The sequence below is a fragment of the Aphis gossypii genome, chromosome X, assembly GCF_020184175.1.
Source record: "Aphis gossypii isolate Hap1 chromosome X, ASM2018417v2, whole genome shotgun sequence".
Taxonomy (NCBI): Eukaryota; Metazoa; Arthropoda; class Insecta; order Hemiptera; family Aphididae; genus Aphis; species Aphis gossypii.
Window position 1 is genome coordinate 19,507,349 of NC_065533.1, and position 23,000 is coordinate 19,530,348.

A 23,000-nucleotide genomic window follows, 5' to 3' on the forward strand; every position below is an offset into this window, starting at 1 on the left:
TCAAAATCTGGCAAAGTCAAAACTCTAAAATAAGCAAATGATTTTTTTCACATTATTTGATAACCGTGAATATTTAATATGATAGTGTCAAAAGTGTCATTTTAACGATAACTGGCACAAAGACTGATATTTATTATTTAAATATTTAATATTACTCTATGAACTGGGATAGGATTTGAAGGTTCCAACACAAGAAAGATGATACGACGCGGAGGCAATATTTTTATGTGGAGGTAAAAATAAATCTATCACAATCACTGAGTTAGATAAGATATACTGGAGCGCGGACTCGGCCGTAAAAACGAGCCGTCGCGTTTGACGTTACCTCACCAAACATTTTCATTTTTACACAGTAAAATACGGTTGAATTGTAAAAAATGAATTATTTTCATTCATAATCGCTGAGATATTTGCTCAAATGTCTATATAAATAAACTATCCATTATGATGTATAATAATTTTTACAAATAAACTACAATAATTGGTATTCAACAATAATGTTATAATATTTTATAAACTAATAGGTATTAATTCTAACTTTGCACTTCTTGCAGTATAAAATGATTTTATAAATTGTCTAACAATATGCAGAATTGTTTAGGACGATAGTATTTAATTATATTTTAGCAGAGCTGTGCCGTTAAGATTTAGCATCCACCGCAAAATTAAAAATATTCTCCTACTAATATTCTAAAGCAAATTTTTTTGTATATCTTATCTATATCAGTGATTTCTGATCACAGTATTTTTCTTTCAAAAGATAACATTTATTACTGCGATTTTAATTATTAGTTTTCAAAATGATAACACTAAATTTTAATATTCGTCGACATTAATAAATAAATTACTAAAGACTTGATGCAATTCACACTAATCTACAGTACCAATGTTCCTGAATATACAGTATGTATAGTACAACATTTCTGTAAAGTACCTAGCGATTTTTATAAATATAAAGCTGTATACAGTATACCACGACTGGTGTACTTGTCAAGTACACCAATAATTGTACATTTGATCAGTGGACAATTACGGTTTTCACACGACTGGCGTATTTGACAAATAATACGAGTAATATTGGCTGTTGACTTGTGTCACATTTGCCGACAACCCTCGGGAATGGCACCATTGACAAATAATTGTACCTACAATTATGCCGATCTGACGGCATGAGAAGTAACCACCAGCACCAAATTTTGGACAAGTACACCAGTCGTGGGAATGCTTCTTAAAGTGAATACAATTTTTTAAGTTCTAAATGATGCTGAAGATATTGCTAACACAAAAGTTACATGTTTAAAACAATTTTAATTTGTTATAATATTAAACCAAATTTTGGTTTTATGATGTACCTAATTATTTTTATTTTAAAATTTTAGTTTTACTATGTCTTCACAGATTATTTATTTAAATAATGTAATACATGCGCCTAATATCAACAGTATAAAAACAAACTAAATTTTATACAGACATCAATCATATCACATACAATTTAATTTACCTAAAATAAAATATGTATAAACTATATTCTATAATAGAATTATTCAATAAGAAGAAATAAGTATCCACTTTTTGGAATATAAAATCTATATGAAGATAAAATGTATTAGTTTGTGTCAAATAACAAATATGATTAGATAAATGCAGATCTTTATAATAATTAAATTAATAAGGAATGTAGATTGTAGTAAGTGTTTGCCAAATAAAAACTTTAAATGTTAGTTCAAGCAATTTAAAAAAATAAGAATAATAATACCTACAAACTTGAATTCCTCAGTGGTTAAATGCTAGAAAACATAGTTTTATACTTAAATATCATGATATATATTATTATAATGCATAAATATATTCCATTTTTATCAGACTAAACTTAGTTGTGATTTTAAAATGTAGATGGTATAATTAAATTTTTACATAGTATATCTACAATAGGTATCTCCCTATATCCAATACAAACTCAATACAAGATATAAATTGAATTCACACAATATGCTATTTATTTTAATACATATATATATATATATAAATTTAGCTTTACGAAGAAGCAAAACATAAGTAAATATTTTTCAAGAATCATCTGATCTATCTGAAGTTAAACACATAATAAAAATAATAAAAGTACCTAGTCAAAAGTTCAACATTGGCTTCACATAAAAAAGGTAAAGCAAAATAATAACCTTTTTAAGACTGCCTGAAGTATTTAGTTGGTTGTTTAGTTATTTAATATCAATAATAAAATCCCCTCCGTATAATATAAATATATATTTTCATTTAAATTTTAGAAAATAAAAATATAATGTAATATATAACAGTATCAACAATATTAATAATCAACATATTTCTCTAGCATAGGGTGTTTTAGCTAGTTTTGGTTCTAGAAGTAAAAAAAAAAAAAGTTATTGGTATTAAAAGAAGAGCTGAGAGCCATGAGTTGCTTTTAACTGTTTTTAATAAAATAAAATCTAATTTATTGTTTGTTATTCAAATAATCATTAAAAGGTAATATGTTTGTTGTTTATAGATTCATAAAACTACTCGATCGATTTTGACGAAAATTTCAGTGATTATTTTCAATATCAGAAAAAAATAATATTTAATCCACCATGCCACAGAAAAACACCGTATTGGACAAATTAGTTTTATCCAAGTGAGGTGCAGTTTAATCATGGTGTACCAAAATAGCGGTGCTGTGTTTATTTTTTATTAGGTGAAGTCAAGATAAACAACTAGTAGTTGTATTTTATATGTAATTTATAATACGCATGCATCAATTTTTATTAGGTTCTGAGCTAAAATAAACAAACACAGATTGAGAAATTTAAAGCATCTAAAGAAACAGCAGAAAAATTGATGCATAATTGATGCAATTGATACTTGTGAAACAATTTCCACTAGCGAAGACAAAGTGAGAGCTTTATGACAGCAACCTCATTAATTATGTAAGTTAAATATGACATTTTTCAAAATTAACTTATGTCAGTTATATTATTGATTATACATATTAAAATGTATAATCAATGGTTATATTAATAGAAGTGTGTTCAAGTTTAACTCTTTATTATAAACTAAAATGTGTTATTTTGGTTTGTTAAAGTATTTTAAATTAATATTAATAACATATTTTAATTATAAAAAGCATTGATTCAATTAAAAACTGTTTTTTACAGTTTATTCAATTAAGATGCAATATCGAACGTGCTCCTCACTTATTATATCAACCACTATTGTTATACTTAAAATTAGAAACACTTGTAAATAGAAGAAAAAGGCTTGATCTATGTTTTATTTTTAAATTAAATAATGGGGATATTAACTGTCCGGAATTGCTTTATTGAATTTCTATGTACCAAATTTTTGAACTAGGCAGTTGTATACATTTTATATGCCACTCCAACGTTCAAAATATGGTCAAAATGCCCTTATAAATAGATTAATGCAACTTGTAAATTATTTAAATGTTGATCTGGTTTCCTGTGTTTCACTAAATGATTTTAATTATTACTTAAATAATATTTTGGCTATCCTTTAAATGTTACATTCTACAGTTTTTCTTTATTTCTATAGCTTTCATTGTTGTATATTTTCTTTTTTTTTTTTTGTATTTTTAATGTTTTTTTTTTTTTTTTTTTTTGGTGAATTCTTTTGATCATAATTTTGTCAAACATCACATTTATTATACTTAAACATGTCAATTTATTAATTATACTACTATCTGTACTGTCGTATTATATGTAAGATTAATTAGTAATGTAATAATAAACATTTATATAAATCTTAGACGTATGTTTTATTATTAATTGTAACTGTGTTTGCCCGTTTTAATTTTTAAATAAATAAATAACTTAGATTAGGAGATTTTTTTCACTTTAAATTATATTTTGTTACTTATTATATGTCTATTTGAGATTTTATTTAAGCTAAAAATATATATAAATGATAATAAGTTTGATTTCTATCAAATCAAATTTACATTACAAGTATTAAGATTAGCATATTAATCAATTAATTGATTGATCTCTTCAAAAGCTAATTTCTATGCTAGAGGAGAGAGTTTCATAATTTATAATATGGTCAGATCATAGATAATAAAGATGTGGATAGGACATATAGGTCTTACCAGTGGTATTTAAGGAGTCCAGTTGAGGCCAAACAAGTATACTTATATGGAGTATCTACTATCATTATAAAAAGGATTCAATTGCCTTCCTCTCCAAGAACACGGCCTTAAATATATTTAACATAGGTTCGCCTTATCCATATCTTTATTGTCTATGGGTCAGATACATATTTTAAATATAAAAGAATTAGATAACAGATCATCTTAGTTAAATTAATTAAAACAAACTTAGGTACTAAAATAAAGTATTAATATAATTTTTAAACGTTGAGAAATTTTTGAAATTATTTACATTTAAATTGTGATAATAACAAAATTGTATAAACATGTATTGAGGACATTACTGTCCAAAATTTGTTCTAATTTTAGGAACAATGATATTAGATTTCGAATTAGGTCGGGTAGAATAGCACTGTCGTAATGATGAAAGTTAATATTTTTAAGATACAAAAATTTTACATTTAATATATTTAATTTTCTATATAATTTCGAGATTTAATACATGTGAAGCATATTAAAAATGAATTTGACCAGTGAATTCAGTGTTATCTCAAGTTGTAAAGATGTGTTTGGTATAATGTACCTCTCCAAAATGAAATACAATAAGAAATGATAGATCGTACTAGTGCAATGTATGTTTTAATTTTTAAGTTTATAATTTAATATATGTTTGAGCGATTTATCAGGTTGTACGGTTTAATATAGAAGATACAAAGAAGAATTATTTGATGTGTTTAATAAAAATGTTTATTTATCGCTTTTGTCTCAACTATTGCTTTTAATTTTTATCATTATTATCTCTATCACTAGTTCAATTTGGTCGTTGGAAATCTTCATATGACGTGTTTGATCGCTTAGACATTTTTTTCTTATTTACTACGGGGTGAATTGCCTAATTTTTTTTTCAGTGTGGCCAATCAAGACCTAACTTTTGGAATAGAAACACATATATATGAGTTACTCCGCACACGTGATCATTATCTTCTATTTAAAGATTTAATTTTTAACTTCAATTTCATTATTTTTTCCATATAATTTTTTATTGGTACAAGACATTATTTAATTACCAAACATATTAGTCATACCATATTAGCCACAATGATTAAACTAAAATGTTCTATGTTCTTCGCATATGAATTTAGTTTTTCTATCACATAAACCTCAAATATTAAATAAATAGAGCCGCCTATAAAAAATGTGTTGATGTTGATGCATCTAGTTCTGAAGAATCATAGATTATTGGTGTTAGCAGTCGTGAATTTTAATACACTTTAACTTAGATGAATAACATAATAAGTTATTTTAAAGTAAACTTGGTTTCACCCCAAGTATGTTAACTAAGTGGTATTAAGTAGTAAGTACTATTAACCACACTTTATCGGAGGTTAGGTAGGTTAGGTTAGGTTAAGTAGGGTGCAGACGGTGGACTGAAATGCTATTCCAGACTGATCATTAATAGACTATTGATCGTTAATTTGATTTTCGCTGCAGACATTTTCTGTGTAGAATTCAAGTGACCATTGGTTAATCGTGAAGCATATTTACTTTTTTAATATTTTATTAGTGAAAAAAGTTTGCTTACAAATATACATTTTGCAAACAACTTTCAAAGTCATCAATATCAACTGAAAATCGGTTCTGAAATAATTTAATTTTGAAGTCAATTGAATAAAATTCAGAAAATCTGGTTAAAAATTGTATTTTGTAACTTCAATATTATTCAAAAAATATACCATTTCTTCTTACCTTCTTCCTAATTATATCATTAAAATATATCTGTGACTTTTTTTACAACAAGCGAAATGGTTTAATTTTTTTTTTTCATCTTTTATTGTTTTATTGATAAAACAATTTAAATTAACTGAAAATCATTGAACAACTAAGTATATATTTTCTAGAAGTTTTTTTCTTGTTATTTTTCTTGAATTAATTTTAAAATGCGGCCAATTAAAAAAGCAAGAATGAGTGTCCAATTTTTGTTAGATAATTAGGGAATACTTTTTCTTTCTTTTATTCTTTTATTCATAAATAATTTATAATTCATTTTCTTCCCTAGAGTAAAAAAAAAACGTTTTAAAGCTACACCCTACACCTCTACTTAACCAATGAAGTCTGTGAAATAAATAACATCACCACATTCAGCTTTATTTTCTTCCAAAAACTACTGGAATTATCAATGAGCCAACCCATTTATTGAACATGGTTTATGGTTGATATCCATGGAATTTTTCCAAAACGAGATATTGCTACATAGTACATTTGGTGAATAATACAATTCAAACCTTATGCATTTCGAATTCACCCATAATTTAAATTGTCAATCATTTAGTCTTGATTCTCCCAATAAAACTTTTATTTATAACACTCATATTTTTTCTTGGTAATTTTTTCAACAAAAGCTCTAATTTTTTTAATTGGTTTTCGATATTTATGAATATATCTTTACCTGTTGTAGTGCCTTTTATACTACACATCTAATTCTTCATAAACATCAAACTTACCTGTCGCTCTTAGGTGTCGAAAAACAGTCTAATGATAAAATTATAATATCTTTGAAGTGTGAAAATATGTCTAATTTTTCAGTTCACCTTAGACATGTTCGAGTCAAAAGACTGATTTCTTCAAATGGTTTTATTGTTACTGAATTTTCTTTATTTATTACAACTAACATACATTGTTTAAAAAATGCAATGTCAGTAAATGATCGATTGTTTTTGCTTACATTTCAGCAACTACAAAACGTAGTTACTCGTATAAACGACACGTTACGTATATTTTGAGGCTTGGAAATATTTTGCTGGCTATTTAGAGGCATTAAAATATGTTTTATTTTAATTTTTCTTAATTCATTAGTTAAATTTCAAATTTTGTCTTATGCTAATTTTTGTAATGTTGCCTTAAGATTTATTCTTTTGTATCTAATTAAACACAATAATTTATTAATTGTCTTAAAGAGTACTATACTTTTAGTTATTTATTTTTTTTTGTATCGGAGCCATTATAGCCCTCATTAATACTTATAAAAGTATTTTAGGAATTAGGTACGCAGAACTAAGACACCTCACTATAAAATCAATTCATTAATACTCTAGTTATATTTCAAAGTGGATTGACGTTAAATGAAACGTAGATAACATACACAGGGTTTTATAAATATTATCTTTTTAATATTTTGCTTTTATAATATTGTTAAGGATGGCAAATTTAAAGTTCAAATTAGTTTTGTGCTTTTGAGCAATCTAAATATAATGTAATTTATGCCACCAAAATAATTGCTATTTACAACAATTCTTAAAACATAAGCGAATAATTAATAATTCTTGTCATCAAAACAGTAACAGGTGTTTTTATGATAATTCAGTCACGTTAACAGCTATAAAGCAATTCGGTAGCTATTAATTTATTATATCCATGGATACAAACACCGACATTAAATTTGAATACAGCTTTTATAAATTAAACATACACTAACATAAATTATATTTTATATTATTTCCAAAATTTACACAAATTATTAATCAACACAGTCGCACACCAAAATAACATAAAATGACTTCTAACAATAACACTAGCAAAAGAAAGACGTTGACGCCTCGGAATGATAAGAAACCGTTAATAAATCAAACTGATCAAACTAAATCTTATACACTTAAAATTCCTAATAAACTCGATGCTGTTGAAATTATTGAAAAAGCGTTCAATCATGTTTCGAATAACGACTCAGATAATGAGGTAAATCAATGCTCAACAACAAATAATACAAAAAACAATGATAGACACAATGAATCTAACCAAATTCCGGAATTTAAAGAAGAACACCAAAACCCAGAACTGTCAAAAATAAGTAGTATCTACTCGAGATACCAATATAATTTTAAAAATTATTTACACGAACTTCATAAAGCATTGATAAAAGAGTGCAACTATAATTTAATAGATTACACTTCGTTAAACGCACAATTTAGCATTGCACCCATCTCAAATATCATTGAACAAACATTACAAGCTGTAAAGGTACGGAAAAATAGATAAAAGGATATAATATTGAAATAAAAATACTCAATAAAAATTATATTAAACATATATGATAAATTCCTTTGAATATCTACCTAATATGACAGTTAAATAAAATAAAATTGAATACTCGTGCATCATAATATTATAAACATTTACAATTTGTCATTGTAATTATTTTGATTTTTTTTACAGGATAAAAAAATATTTTCAGTATTAGGTTATTTTCCAAAAATAACTTTAGAGTTGAAGAATCGCGGTTGGATAGAAAAACGAGATCCGTATAGACCTCCAATAAATTATTCATATTATGTAAAATCAGCACGTAAATATTATGACAATACTCACAAATGAAAAACATTTGAGTATTCTTCTAATTCATGTATGCACAATTTATATTTTAAGCATACATGATTAATTACATTGAATCTCCTCCTGTGATACCACCAATTGATGAGAACGAAGCGATTATTGAACGTCTGAAAAACGTGCAATCATGGAGTATTCTTAAAGATAAAAGATCGGATTTAATTTTCGTCACTAAGAAAAGGTTGATTCATTGGTCCAGTTTAAGTGAATTCACTTCTGTTAGTCAGATGACAAAACACGTGTTTTGTACCAAAGTACATACTTATTTAAATATCTATATACCGATTTACCTAAAAGTTAATAAATATCAAGATTAATTATTGGAAAATTATATTAAGTTCATTAAGTAAATTATATAAAGTTAATTAGTAAAGCAACAGCAAAAATGTAATACCTTGTAAATCATGTATGTATATTTATTGCATCTATAATATTCTTGGTAGGTATTTATATTTTATTTTAATTATTAAGACAACAAAAGTTATAATTTTACACGACTTCAAAATTATACTCCTTGGTTTAGTAAATAATATGTGGTCAAACTTAAATCAAACCTATCACTACTTTCACTAAAGTACCTTGTAGTTCCTGGTTATCATTTTTGAATAAATTCAAAATTTTATAATTTCAAGTTTCTTCTTAATATTCGTTCACATTATCGTTTTGCACCAAGTAAAAATATTTAGGCCTAATATGATTATGATGGCCCAGATAGTGAGTAGGTACCTAATGATATTGCTACTTACATTATTTTCACCATGTACGATGTAGACAATTAATCATGTTAATGACAATATCATTTTCGGTTACTTAATTAGTTAAATAATTAATAATTCTGTTAGATATTACAAATTATTATGAAACCATTGACACCCAAAAAATACTTCAGTTCAAAACTAGTATTATTAAAATACATGGGTACATTACCTAATGAAGATTAAAAAATAATTATAAACTTATATACTTTATTTTCTTTGTGAATAGAACAATTAAATAAATTGTATAAAAATATACAATCTAAACATTGAATTACTGAAATATTAAATTGACAGTAATAAAAATGCTATAATTTCTTTTAAGACACAAATTATACTACTATTTTAAACATATGATTAATTATTTAGCTGTTTGATAAACTTAAATATATAAAGCTATTATTTTAATTAATTATCACGCTGATTAACTAGTAATAAGGTTATAATATATATTTTAAAATACAGAATGGTTTGGCACAATCATTGCAATGTTACAAAAATGTTAAATCAAATTTGATGTTTCCAAGATGTCATTACATTCGATCTGAAGAAGACAAGGATGCATTTGTGGAAGATTACATTATAACAGCGTTAATAAGCACACTAAAGATTATTGTAAAAGCAATTGAGAATAATATAAGAATTTTCACTGAAAATGGCAATGTAAGTTTCAGTTTAATAGTAGATTTGGTGTCTTAATAAACAATAATAATATTTTTTTTTTTTTATCAGATACCATTCAAAATGATTGAATTTGTAAAACGATGTATATCAACATTTTTGAATACACAAATAGCTGGTAATACAAATATCGATATATGGAAGTTTAAGGATAAAAAGGAAGTATGGGACGAATTTATGCTTCATTATACAAAACTGATCGTAGATAGCAATTCCAAATTTGATCACGAGTATACATATGAATTCGAAGTAGGTAAATCGAAGTTTTTTTTAATGTTCCGGGTCTTAATTATTTGAACATTTTTAACCCAAAAGATTTTATAAAAATGTATAGCAACTGTACAATATATTTTGAATACTAAATATAAATAATATTTACAGTACCTTAGTACCTACTAGTTGATGAAAATGCACTTTCATTAATGTGGTATCTTGCTCTTAATCTAAATGTTTAAGATTTATTATATAGTTTAGACGCTTAAGACTTCTGATATCCTCAATAAGGTGTCTAATAATATGGTTAATTAGCTATGATTCGTATTTTCAATCAAACATATGGATACCTACCGGCTATCTTTGCTACTATATCACGATGAATCGCATTGTTTCTTTTGAACCGGTAAGCTACAGTAATAATTGTCCGAATAGCGATATTTTGATGACAGTACCTATTGTAGACTGTAATGCATCGATGTTAGACTTAAAAACACAAACCCAAAGTTTGAATTACATAATTTCTAATTGGTTTTATAATAGCTACAAATATTAGACATCTATTTTTGATGGTTAATTTGGAGTGAAGTCTGATTCTGATTAAGACATTTAAGGGTTTTTGAATCTTTTTTTAAATTTGCAATTTTTCTGACGAATGTGATGTTTCCTTTGTAAACGACAGTCGAGGAGAATTTCAAAGTGTTTTTCTCTTAAGGGAAGTAATTAATTCAAAACTATTTGAATGTTTTATATTTTCCTAATGAATAGTTAGCGTGTACCGATTTATTGCTATTCATTTTAATTTCCAACTTCTTGTCTACTTCTGTAAGTTCTCACATTATGAGTTGCATTAAGTTAAATTACGTACCTATACTATTACTGTATTATCGGAATAAATAACTGTCGTTCTTTGTCATAAAATGCTTAAGTACAAGATAGATCCTAAAACTATCTTATGGTAGGTACTTCAGGACTACAGCTGATCTTTCCATTCGATTACCTTTTCTTTGAGTACAATTTGGAATTGACCTCCAGCGAAGATGATTCAAGAAGGGCACGCCAAATATATAGCAACTGTTCATTTAGTTTTATGAAGAATCCCTTATACCAAACTTTGTCAAAAGCCTCGGGTACCTACATCAAGAAACATTCTACTGCAGTAATTTATATTTCAAGAGTTTTGCTAATTACATGAATGATATGATGGAATAGAAAAATTGTTGAATACTTGTTGAAACTGATATTCCAGTAAAAGATAATTTTCTTTTACAATCAGCTTTAAACGTTTTAGTAAAAGTTTCTATAAAAGTTGGGAAATTGGAAGAAGTGATATTGGTCAGTAAAATACAACATTTTTAGGAGTTATGTCATGTTTGTTTCGCTCAGCATTATTGTTAAATTATTTCTCTTATATCCAGTGGATAGGTGAACTGGTTACAGTTGTTAGTTACCTACTAAAGTTGCTACTTTTGTCGTATTAATAATTTTGTTAATTAATTTTTGACCATAATTTCAACGTCTATTGTTGTACTGAGCAGTAGCGTTAGTATCCCTAGTCCTAGGGGGTCTTAACTTTTCCAGAACACTAAAAATTTAAAAAAATAATCAATACTATCTTATTTTATTATTATTTGAGTAGCATTGCTATCAATGATAACATATTATATATTTATTAATAAAGAAAAATTAACCACTTTATTTTTAGAAATCAATAGTATCGCGGTCGGCTCGTTTAAAATATACCCGTGTACTTGTAAATATCGTTTTTAGATCAGCTCTCTTAATAATTAACAATTATCGTTGTAGCATTATGTAAAATATATGCAGATAATTTGACTTAAATGTTATAGGTGTTGGTTTATGGGTGTAATTCCCATTCGAAATTATTTTTCTGTTCTAAGTTAGTAATTGGTATCTATAATGTTTAATTTATTTTTGGTACCTAGTTTGTTAAATTTCGCGTTTATTAATCGTTGTCCATTATTATATTAATTTCATTATTAACCAAGGCTTTATTTGTTTTCTCGTGTCCTTCAGCTTCTTTAAATTAAGCATTGCATTTTAAAAATCATTAACACCACAAACAATTATTGAAGGTAGTTAATGGATTTTTCTAGAAGTTTTCGCTACTTCTTTAGTCACTTTGATCGATTTTTCAGAAAGACTTAACATTTTCTTATTTTGTAAAGTTATTGTTAAATGAGAATTATAATATGAATCAACAAAGGTAAGATAAACAAAACAATTATTTGCAATAATAATAATTAATGTTTCACTATAACTATTTTACGCATTTACTTTGTATGAAAGGTAAATCATCTCTTAACAGTGAGTAAGTTATATGCTTACATAGGTATTAAACATTAGATATACTGTACACATAACATACCTAGGTGATAATATAATGCATTATATTATGTCATGAGTTATATAACAAAAATATAAATGTAGTCCCCTTTATATATAAATGAGTAACCATGGTTTAATTTAAGAAATGTATAGTTAATTAGATTCATAAAACATTAAATTAAACTTAAAAAGTTTTGGATTTTTTTAAGTGTCGATTAACACATTTATACAAGGTCAAAAAAAATGTATAGTATTATACAATATTTCTCAAAACTAGCTTTATATTATTGCAATAAAAAAAAAAAAAGTGAGCTTAAATACACAATACTACATCCGGTAGGCAGTAGGCTTTCAAATCCTGAGTTAGGTTAAAGTTAAACAGTTAATTTTTCTTATACAGTTTATTGATACACAACTAATCTTACAAGTTTTTAAAATAATCAATTAATTGAATATTTGAATCTGAATTATTTAACATCTTATTAAGACTTCGCTACATTGACTTCTAACGCTGCATCGCTTTAGTGTTAAAAACCAACTTCTCTAAAACTATAAACTCAGAAATTAGTCACTAATAACAACTGAGTAACATTTTTTAACAAATTATTACAACTAGATGATATAAGAAGGTATTTATTTAAAAATAGCATTGTATCCAATACACAAGTATAATCATCACATTTTAAACCAATTTTCCAGTAATAATTGTTATTTTTTTTTTGTTGAAGTTATTGTTATATTTAATCCATTAAATGTTTTAGCTAGATGTTTATGCAAAGTGTAAATATTTACTGGAAAAAATAAAAACATACTGTCCTCAACACTATATAGACGGTATAACTAATACATGGATTATAAAACCTACGTCAAACTGTTCTGGTCACGGAATTATGTTATCTAGGGACTTACAAACAATTAAACAAATAATCACTGAAGCAGACGTTTTGAAAAATAATTATATTCTACAGAAATATATAGGTAATAACAATTATTGTATTTCCAAATATAGATATAACACTATCAAAATCATTTTTGTTTTTAGAAAGACCCCTTCTGATACATACATGTAAAATTGATTTGAGACAATGGTTTTTAGTGACTAATATGAATCCAGTAGTTGTGTGGATGTACAAGTTAGTATGCTATGTTTGAGAACGAATTCCATGGCAACATGGTGTTTTCACAGTATGCGAGTTGCATATATCAATGTTCAATTCAATTTTCAATAGTCAGAGCAAAGTTTATCGTAAAAATATGTTTAAATAACCGTCTTTTTTTTTACAGAGAAGGTTATGTTCGTTTTTGTGCAAACAGCTTCTCAATGAAAAACATGCACGAATCCATTCATCTCAGCAATGTTAGACTGCAAATGAAATATCGAAAAAGCAGGAGTCAGCGAGTACCTGAAGAATGCATGTGGGATTACAGAGAATTACAAAACCATTTGAGGTATAATTGGTATAAAGAAATAAGCATAAGTATGAGAAAAGGGGTTATGCAAATTAAAGTGATTGCCCCTAAGTATGAACTAATGTAGTACCTAATGCTCTTTGATGATTTTGCGTTACCTGCCAAATATCTATGCACGCGCCTAAGGTAGTAAGACACCGTACCACACAAATTAAAAGGTTTTATGAACATCATGATTTTAGTCAAAAACTATTCATTACAATTTAAATAGAACCTACTCTGCAACCAGTTACAAAGCTAGGATTTTTTAATGGAGGGTGTTGAATTTAAGGTCACATATTCTGTATGATTTGATTGCAAGATCGTTTGCTGCATAACATCTCGTATTTGTTTAAAATATCCGTAGTAATAAAAATGACTAAAATTAGCTTCAATCCAATTACTCCAACGTGTGAATACAGGTTCGGGAAGAAGAGGGACTTCAAGAGTCTTTGTCTTAAACAATAGAACTCGTGAAGTGGCATTTTACAATATTACTTTTCGTTTGTTCTTGATTTATCAACTCTAGGAAAATGGTTCCGAATATATAATCAATTTATATAACCCTTTTGCTATGTATGTAATGTGTATCATTATAGAGCACCTACCAATAGTTGTACCTACTTTCTTCATGTACTTCGCTGTATCACTTAAAAATAGGAATACATCTTTGTGACACACACAATTGGGCCTCAAGATACATTAAGCTATTAAAAAGTCTAATTATTAAACTAAAATTAGCTTTTTCTACAACTTCGATGTTTAATAAATATATTTCTCTGGATCTATACTTAAACAGATTTCCGAATATTTTATTTGCAATATACTTTCTTACATCTTCATCAAGCTTCATCGTGTTGTCTATAAAAATCCATATTATATTTCAATAGGTAACATCTTTTTTAATTAACTGAATAATTTTTAAATAATTATCATTTGTATAAGTTTTCTCAACGTAGACATTCTACAGATGTTATTAACAGTATATTTTTAAAAAAAACGATCGACGTTGAATATTAGAAATTTTATGTAAAGGAATATTTTTGCACACATTATAGCTTTGAATAAATAATGTGAAAACAGATTTTTGATTTACGGTTGTGATATAAATTGTTTATTTTATGCAGATTTATTTCACGAAATAATAATCATTCGTATTTATTTGTTTTTATATGCTGAGTTACTGTTAATTTTTTTTTTTGTGCTTAACTTCTTAAATTTTATAGTAAAGCATAGTACAATCGATAACAAATGAATCTTCATAAAATTATTTCACATACTTATGAAATATATTTTTATTTATTTTTGGCATTATTCGAACAGTAAAGAAAAATATAAGCACAGCAAACGTGAACGGTACAAAGTTACGTATCGAATGACTCTAAACATCATACTAACAACATTACCGATGAGCGATAGACACATAACAATGGTGATTAAAATATATTATAGATACCCTAATTGCCATTGGAAATTCCTGCATGATAATAATAAAGAATACATTATCCGTATGTCCACCTAAAATATTGAATGCGGGTTCCTGTGGTAGTAACTTACGTACAGAGTCTGCACGACTACAAGCACATCGGATGACGTGCATACCATAAATTATTTAATCAAATAAAAAATGTAATTTTTCTTTCAAAAACGCGTGAATATTTAGAATATGAATGAAATATGCACAAAATATCCAAATATGCATTTTTATCGAAAATTGTCAAAATATTATACGGTAATATTTTAACTTAGGGGCTAATGAGCGATGACATATTATATTTTATACCTTAGTTTGGCAGTTTTATATAAAATAAAATACTAATCCTAAAATTTCTCTATTCTAATAATAATACAATAGTGTTGGTATAGCTGTGTAGCCGAAGTCCTACGATTTATAACTACTTGGTGTTTCAGAAAAATTGGACAAGAATACGTGTGGGATGAATTAATATTTCCTGGAATGAGTGAGAGTGTTTACGCTGTGTTACAGGCCGCTAAAGACAATTCGTTGTACCGTGAAAAAACTTTTCAATTGTTTGGAGCAGATTTCTTAATCACAGAAAACTTTATTCCATATTTAATCGAAATTAATTCTATTCCTGGACTGAACCCGTCAACGAGTATTATTGCCAATTTGGCACCTACGCTCCTTGGAGATATTGTGAAAGGTGATATAATTTTTATACGTAGTGTTATAATATGTTAACTATTGTTTTAATATGTACCTGAAACTTGTATTATAATATTTATTATTGCAATATGAGACGGTCGTATCAACTGCACGTATAAAGTACAAGCATTACAAAGCATACCGCTAATTTTTAACAACCGTCAATTTGGGACGACACGAAGAACTCCATTAGTTCGACTACTTCGACTCTACCGTGATCGGGTGACCGATCCGACTGTATGCGTACATACAAACTGGTTCAAAGACAACGACTTGCCTTAATGTTTAGTCAAAGGCCATAGCCCATAGGACGTGAATAAGGCATGTTGTTGCCTTTTCCGTATCAGTTTGTACGTATGCTCTGTATTCCGTCTGGTGGTGAGGTACTAGCTGCCCACCAAAATATTTAAATTTCTTATCATCCTTATCGTAAAGTAAAAGGTTAACATAAACTAGTTTCTTCCAATGACCCAGTAGTTAATAATCATATATAAGTTGCATCTTGCATAGAATTACGTTGTGATTCATAAACTTAATTTTGTTCGTAGTACAGCAATTCACAAAGACTCCCAGTTATTCACAATAACTGAGTATATTAAACATTTAACAAAACATTTTTTCAACCAGTTAAATTCTGCTAGCAATGAAAATATGTTATATTATATTACTAGTTTTCACCCGAGTCCGGTCAAGTCAACATTTTTAAATTGAATGGATTATTCAGTTCGTGTTGCGACACCGTACAGTCTACACGTATGTTTCTATCGCGCTCCGCTTATCAGCTCCCGATAGCAAAGTCGTTTGTGCTCGCCGCGACGTCTACTCCATCGTGGTGCTAACCACTGGTAATGTATATTTTTATTACACTCCCTAAGGCCTACTACCTGTACACCTTATCTACATCATTATGAGTTCTAATCGCCAGCCGACCGGCTCTCATACCTATACTAACAAAAACAAAACCACAAATCAAAAAAATAAACAACTCTCTCCGTTAATTATACCAAAAACCTTAATTAATCAAACGGGCTCTCACTCACCGTTTGACTTCTCCGATAATGAGAATGACTGGTGAACAGTCACAAATGAATCGGGTAAACGTCAAAGATCACCCAACACTCTCTCATCACCACTTCCAAAAAAAGACACTAGTATTTTCATCTCTTCAAATCGCTTCTCTCCATTAGCCCCTCCAAATGAAGAATCTCAAATTGACACCAACAATATTGAGCAGTCACAGGAAGTCCCCCGAAAACCCAAAACCGTCAACCCCCCACTAATATTCATAGAATCCGATTTAAATTTCAACAATTTTACCGACAAAATCAAGGAACTTACGCAACCTGTTGGTTTCGAATGTAAAACCTCCACCAAAGGGGTTAAACTACAAAAATTTAATTCTGACTCGTACAAATCTGTTGTTAAATTTCTCAAGGAAAGCCAAGTTCCCTTCTACTCATTCCAGAATAAAGAATCTAAACCATACAGAATTGTGATAAAAAATCTCCACCCTACCACGGACATATCTTTCATAAAAGACGAATTAACCTCACTGGGCTTCCAACCCAGAAATATTATGAATGTACTTCACAAACAATCCAAGGCACCTCTCCCTATGTTCTTCATTGACTTAGAATCAGATATTAACAACCCTGATATCTTCAAGCTTTCACTCTTATGCTACTCAAAAATAAAAGTCGAAGCTCCTCGTTCCAAAAAAGACACTCTCCAATGCCTTCGATGTCAATCTTATGGTCATATACGCACTTACTGCAACCACTACCCCAGATGTGTTCGCTGCGGTGATCCCCATGACTCATCACAATGCCAAAAAGATCGAACCCAACCCGCCATATGTGCCCTATGCGGTGGCCCACATCCTGCCAACTACAAAGGTTGCTCAGTACACAAAGAACTCAGCAAAAATAGAAAACACTTATCATCGAATCCCTGGCCCACCGAACCACCAAACATCTTCCTCCTCATAAGAACCTTACAAAAACACCAAAGTGGAATTCCCTCCCTTGCCACAAAATACGCCCAATCATTCACACAGAACACATCAAAAATCTCCTATCCCTAGTGTTCCGAATAACACAACGGATCAGCTTACTTCTTTCATCATGGAATTCAGATCTCTAATCAATCCCCTGATATCCCTACTTACATCACTCATCGAAAAACTTATCTCAAATAACGGCAGAAAATAAGTTATCCACCTTAAACATTCTTCAATGGAACGCAAACGGAATCACCAATAACACGGAAGAACTTAAACTTGTTCTCACAGAAAAAAAAATAGATAATATAGCTCTAATCTCCGAATCTCATCTCACCTCCAGTTCAAAATTTAAAATTTTCGGATACGGCTGCCTCCAAGCCAATCACCCCGATGACTCAGCTCATGCTGGTGCCGCACTACTAATATCTACTAAAATCCCACACTCACCTTTTCATCCTAAATCTAACCAACACATGCAGATAGTCGCTACATCTGTAAATATTAACTCCATAACCACGTCTATTGCATCAGCCTACTTCCAACCTGGACCACCTTTTCCGGCAGAAGATCTGTCACTATTTCTTCAAACACTTAATCACACATACACCATAGGTGCTGACTTTAATGCGAAGCACGTAGCATGGGGTTGTCGCTCAAAGAACACTAGAGGTCGCACTCTACACATTTTTATAACAATCAAGCGCTCTAAGGTTATCTCTCCAGCCTCCCCCACCTACTGGCCAACCCACGCAAATCGTCAACCTGATAATCTCGATTTTTTTTTCTATCTAACCTCTCCAATCACATCCATATAAATATTTCAAACCTCAATGACCCTGCATCCGACCACACACCGATCATCCTCAAAATTCAAGCAAATATTCCCTTCCACCCATTCGTTAAAAAACGCACAGATTGGAACAAATTTCGCAATATTATGTCAGCTTCTTCCTCTTTAAACATTAAGTTAAAAAAATCCCACTGATATAGATACTGCCATAAACACCCTTACAAGCAACATTCAAGACTCATTTTGAATATCTTCCACCACATCTGCAACTCAAAACAACTCCAGTAGAAATACCACTCCGAAAATAAGAGAGCTCATATCTCAAAAACGCCGGGCTTGAAACACTTGGCAACGAACTCACTACCCGATTGACAAAGAACGGTACAACTATTTTTCCAACAAACTTAAGTCAACTCTCAAGAAACATAAAAATCAACTATACACTTCCCATATTCAATCTCTTTCACCTTCAAATGGGTCTCTCTGGAGAAAAACCAAAGCTCTTTTAAAACATAAATCTTCCATTCCCCTCTTCGCTATCAGAACAATAATCTTGCTACCACTGACCAAGATAAATCAGATCTGCTGGCTAACCATCTTGCAAATACATTTAAACCTCACAACATTTCCCCTGATGATTCTCACATGCTTCAAGTTGATCAATTCATCTCATCGCCTATGCCCATGGCACTTCCAGCCTCCCCAACTTCTCCTGACGAAGTTCCATCAATTGTAAAAAAACTCAGGAATAATAAGTCACCCGGCCATGATCTCATTAACAACAAAATAGTCAAAAACTTACCACCAAAAACCATCATTCTTCTCACCTACATTTTTAATACTATATTTCGGCTATCTTATTTCCCTACCACTTGGAAATCAGCACTAATTATTACTATACTTAAACCAGGCAAACAACCTGATTTGCCTGAATCGTATAGACCAATCAGTTTACTACCCACGTTTGGAAAAATTTTTGAAAAACTTCTTCTCAAAAGACTTGTGAATATCGCACTCAAACAAAATGCCCTTCCCAGCTTTCAATTCGGTTTCCGTGCCAAACATGCAACCTTTCACCAGCTCCACCGCGTAGTGGACCACATTGCTACATCTCTAGAAACAAAAAAATACTGCTCAGGACTTTTTCTCGACGTAGCTCAAGCCTTTGACACCGTTTGGCACGATGGTTTATTATACAAACTTAAAAAAATCTTCCCGGTACCCTATTATTTACTTCTAAAATCATACCTAAATAATAGAACATTCAGAGTCAAATGAAAAACCACATTTTCCAGCACACCAAACATTATAGCCGGTGTCACTCAGGGAAGCGACATCGCTCCTTTTCTATACACATTGTTCACAGCTGACATTCTTACAACGGATAACACCCTAATAGGGACATATGCCGACGACACCGCAATCCTCTCATCTAGTCAAGATCCCTTCGAAGCAAGCAGTCTACTTTAAAATCATCTAAACAGCTTATCTCTCTGGTTCAAATCTTGGAAAATCAAGATCAACGACTCCAAGTCTTCTCATGTCACTTTCTCCCTCCGCCCCGGGGACTGTCCTCATATAACTTTCGAGAATACAATCATTCCTCACACAAATGAAGTCAAATATCTCGGCTTATTGTTTGACAGAAGACTCACCTGAGGCCCCCACCTCAAAACCAAACGCAAACAACTAAATAGCCGCCTTCACATCCTTAGGCCTCTCATGAAATCTAATATGCACATCTCCAACCGTCTACTACTCTACAAATCCCTTCTGCAACCTATCTGGTCATACGGAATCATTCTCTGGAGTACCACTAAACCATCGAACACTAGAACCATACAAGCCTCCGCATGATTGCTAAAGCCCCTTGGTACATCACAAATGTTGCTCTTCATAACGACCTCCAAATCCCCACCATCAAACATACAGCTATCAAATATTATCTTCGCCTGCACTCCAATATGGAACATCACTCAAACCCCCTCATTGCTCAACTTCATACCAATGCTCTTCCAGACAACCCAGCCAGATGCCTCAAACGTGAATGGCCCAGAGATCTTCTCAACGCACATTAAACTTAACCATGTATATTAATATTTCTGTCTAAATTTACCTTCCACGTAGAAATTTCTAATGTGAAACTTCCACTCATTGTTTCACTCAATTTTCACAAATAAACGACATTTAATAAAAAAAAAAAAAAAAAAAAATTGGACTATTCACGCTATATACGTCACTGTTACGGCAATAACAGTGAGAGAAATGGGTCTCCGAACCGTCGTTGCAGATCATTCTACATGCGCGTAAAAGTTTGATCTGATTTTTCGTGGACCGTACTATACAATCTGATTGAACTGAATAAAAACTTTTTATTTTTACAAGCTACAAATTCTAAAAATTAATAGTTATAAATGTCTAATAACAATCTAGTTAAGATAAAATTTTATTGTCGATTATAGGGTGAGATTTTGCTCAATACATTTAATTTCTTAGTAAATATGGCTAACATTTTAAAATACAAACAATTATAAAAGTTTTAATTTTATCTAATACGAAAATGCAATAATATAAATTTGTGTATTTTAGTGTTAAGCCCAAAACTGTTTATGCAGTATTGTAGTAGGTTCAATAGATGGTTCCAAGTTTAACGTGTTTAATTTATATATAAGTTTATCATGCATTATAATAATAGTGTCGTAGTAAGTATATAATACTAACATAACACTTTTTTCACCTTAATAACGGTCGTACAGTGACGGTGGACTATGAGAAAAACTCGTTTGCCGATACTGGACTGTTTGTAAAGGTTGTGCCGGAAGAGCAGAAACTAGCTCCCGTGATTAGTCCATTCATATCACCGATGGCCGTGATGGACAGTCTATTCAAATCGTCAACGGTCGAACTGGATAGTCCACATAATTCGTCGGCGGTCGAGATGAATGGTCCGTGTAACTCTTCTTCGACCTTAGACCCAGCACCGTTCACAACTGGCTACCACCGTCAGTGGATGGAAAATATCAATAAAAAGTTGGCGGCACTACGGATTCGCGTAAATGCCCAGCAGACTCGCAGTTATTCACGCAATAAAAATCACAATACTTGATTATCTTAAACTATCGTATAATGTATAAAGTTTTTTGATTCCAAAATAAGTACAAAGTAATCTTTTTAAATGTTACAAACTTTGTTTTGTTTTTTTATGATCGGATGGAAGAAAATCAATAATAAAGGTATGGGTACCTTCTAATATTATTGGTACTAATGTATTATTTACTAAATAATAAACATTAATTGAATTTTAGAATATCTACATATTACCTCGTTTATATTATAGGTACAGTAGTTACAGTTTATTATGAATTAAGTATATTTAGAATTGGCAATTTATCTATGGAGTGACTAAGTGATTATTTATAGCATTCATTCATTGAGTACTTGAAAATTAGACATTCGATTTTTTTAGATTCTGGACGAAGTGATGAGTGTATTGATTTTACAATGTTTTTTTTTTTGTTTGTTTTTGTGTGTACAGTGTACAGCTTAACTTGTCGAAATAATGATTCAATTTCTAACTTCAGAGGTGGTTTCTGATGATGAAAAAATGAATATCCTTGGTACATTATAAAGGTTAAAAGTAAGAATTGTCCAGTAGTTTTTAAAAAAATTGGGATAAACAAAAATAATGTGACGGAGAAACAGGAATTTTTACGTAAAACCAGCTTTCGACAAAATCGATTTTTTTTAATAGTTGTAACAAAAACAAATCACTGTAAATACTTGAAATTTTCACCAAATGTTTATATCAGCGTTATTTATACACAGTAAAATATTTTGTCTGTTTTTGAGCTATTTGTAAACAACTGAAATTTTCGATTTTTCTAAGTATTTTTTTTTTTTTAATTTAAACTGTCGATAAACAAATTTTGAAAATGTATTACAAGGTTTCTTATAAGTCGTTTCTTTGTAATTAAAAAAAATCAAAAATTGGTAATCACAATTTTTTTTTATACAAATTTTTACGAAACATGTCAAAATTGAGAAAATTTTCAGGTAATTTGGTGGTTGAATATTCATAATTATTAATATTGTTG

General features: G+C 29.6%; 1 protein-coding gene and 1 long non-coding RNA gene across 6 annotated transcripts; both read left to right on the forward strand.

Annotated features, from left to right (window-relative positions):
- Positions 1 to 797: 797 nt before the first annotated feature.
- LOC126552070 (uncharacterized) lies at positions 798 to 3,772 on the forward strand. Its single transcript, XR_007605928.1, has 3 exons — positions 798 to 903; positions 2,522 to 2,939; positions 3,168 to 3,772. It is a non-coding gene; the product is annotated as an uncharacterized LOC126552070 (long non-coding RNA).
- A 3,761-nt stretch (positions 3,773 to 7,533) lies between these two features.
- Positions 7,534 to 22,213, forward strand: LOC114126341 (tubulin glycylase 3A-like). 5 transcript variants are annotated; one of them, XR_007606124.1, is made up of 11 exons: positions 7,534 to 8,131; positions 8,327 to 8,456; positions 8,537 to 8,754; positions 9,721 to 9,918; positions 9,988 to 10,185; positions 13,260 to 13,476; positions 13,541 to 13,631; positions 13,783 to 13,947; positions 15,859 to 16,112; positions 16,786 to 16,959; positions 21,663 to 21,760. XR_007606124.1 is itself a non-coding variant. In XM_050207464.1 (10 exons), the coding sequence occupies exons 1-10, from the start codon at positions 7,667 to 7,669 to the stop codon at positions 22,010 to 22,012; spliced, it is 2,286 nt and encodes a 761-aa protein (XP_050063421.1). In that variant the 5' UTR covers positions 7,534 to 7,666; the 3' UTR covers positions 22,013 to 22,213. The 5 variants fall into 5 exon arrangements, 4 of the variants coding, with proteins under 4 accessions (XP_050063421.1, XP_027846059.2, XP_050063422.1 ...); XM_050207464.1 differs by lacking the exon at positions 16,786 to 16,959 and having other exon boundaries at positions 9,988 to 10,189; positions 13,264 to 13,476; positions 21,663 to 22,213; XM_027990258.2 differs by lacking the exon at positions 16,786 to 16,959 and having other exon boundaries at positions 21,663 to 22,213.
- Positions 22,214 to 23,000: the final 787 nt, after the last annotated feature.